Source organism: Cynoglossus semilaevis, chromosome 17 (genome assembly GCF_000523025.1).
Source record: "Cynoglossus semilaevis isolate Cse_v1.0 chromosome 17, Cse_v1.0, whole genome shotgun sequence".
Classification (NCBI taxonomy): Eukaryota; Metazoa; Chordata; class Actinopteri; order Pleuronectiformes; family Cynoglossidae; genus Cynoglossus; species Cynoglossus semilaevis.
This window is the reverse complement of record NC_024323.1, coordinates 14242558-14243632: the sequence shown is the minus strand read 5'-3', so window position 1 is coordinate 14243632 and position 1075 is coordinate 14242558. Positions and strand designations below refer to the sequence as shown.

Genomic DNA, 1075 nt, shown 5'->3' with positions numbered 1-1075 from the left:
GAGCGGGAGGTCAGACTCAGTTCACGCTCGCGGTGTTGTCCTTGGAGCACAGCTGGTGTTACAGTTTGACGGGAGGCGAGGACGTCTGTGTGGGTGGTGGTGTAGTGGGGGGGGAGCACGGAGGCGGAGGCGAAGGAGGGGGAGGTGAAGGAGGGGAGGGAGGGGGCGCCATCTTTCCACTTGAGATGCAATTTATCCGCCTTGGGCCAGCGCCGCGGCTTGGGCCTCTTAATAACTGCCACAGTTATGAAGTGTTGACAACTAATATTAAAGGGTCATTCTGCAGCGCTGCCTGAACTCGGCTTCATTAACAACCTGGATGTTTCCATCTTCTCCAGCGTGGAGGAGGATGAGGTCCGAGTCTCTCCGTCTTCCTGCTCATCATTTTCCCTCCTTTTCTAATCCGTCTTCGTGTTTTCAATCATTTCTTTACGTTGTCTGTTATTTTTGTGTTTTTTTGTTTTGTTTAATCTTCCTCTCGTCTCTCCTCAGCCTCAGGAGGAGCGGAGAGCGGCAGCAGCGGGGAGAAGAGCCCGACCAGCGGGTCGTCAGCGTCGTCGAAGCGAGCCCGGACGGCCTACACCAGCGCCCAGCTGGTGGAGCTGGAGAAGGAGTTCCACTTCAACCGCTACCTGTGCCGGCCGCGGCGGGGGGAGATGGCCAACATGCTGAACCTGTCGGAGCGCCAGATCAAGATCTGGTTCCAGAACCGACGCATGAAGTACAAGAAGGACCAGAAGTCCAAGGGCCTCAGCTCCAGCTCAGGAGGACCCTCGCCCACGGGGTCTCCGCCCCTCACCATGCAGTCTTCCGCCAGCTTCCTCAACTCCATGCACCCCATGGGTGGAGGAGGGGGTCCAGGCTACGACACCCCATCTCCTCCGTCCTTCGGGAAGCACCACCAGGGGGTGTCTTACTCCATGTCCACTGCCTACGCCAACGTTCCCATGAAGGGCTGTCCCTCGCAGCAGAAGTACGGCGCCCCAGACCCGGACTACGGCGACCCCCACCCCCACCACGGCCTGGTGCAGGCCAACAGCGCTGGCTACGGGACCCCCAACAACATGCCAGCCAT

At 59.3% G+C, this 1075-nt stretch overlaps 1 protein-coding gene across 6 annotated transcripts in view; it reads left to right on the top strand.

Annotated features, from left to right (window-relative positions):
* The window catches only part of hoxb3a (homeobox B3a), a 97180-nt gene that overhangs the window by 94276 nt on the left and 1829 nt on the right, over positions 1-1075 (top strand). For all 6 annotated transcript variants that reach the window (XM_025064868.1, XM_025064867.1, XM_025064865.1 and 3 more), the window contains one exon: positions 493-1064. In XM_025064868.1, the coding sequence (XP_024920636.1) occupies positions 493-1064 (572 nt within the window). The remainder of the gene's footprint in view (positions 1-492; positions 1065-1075) is intronic.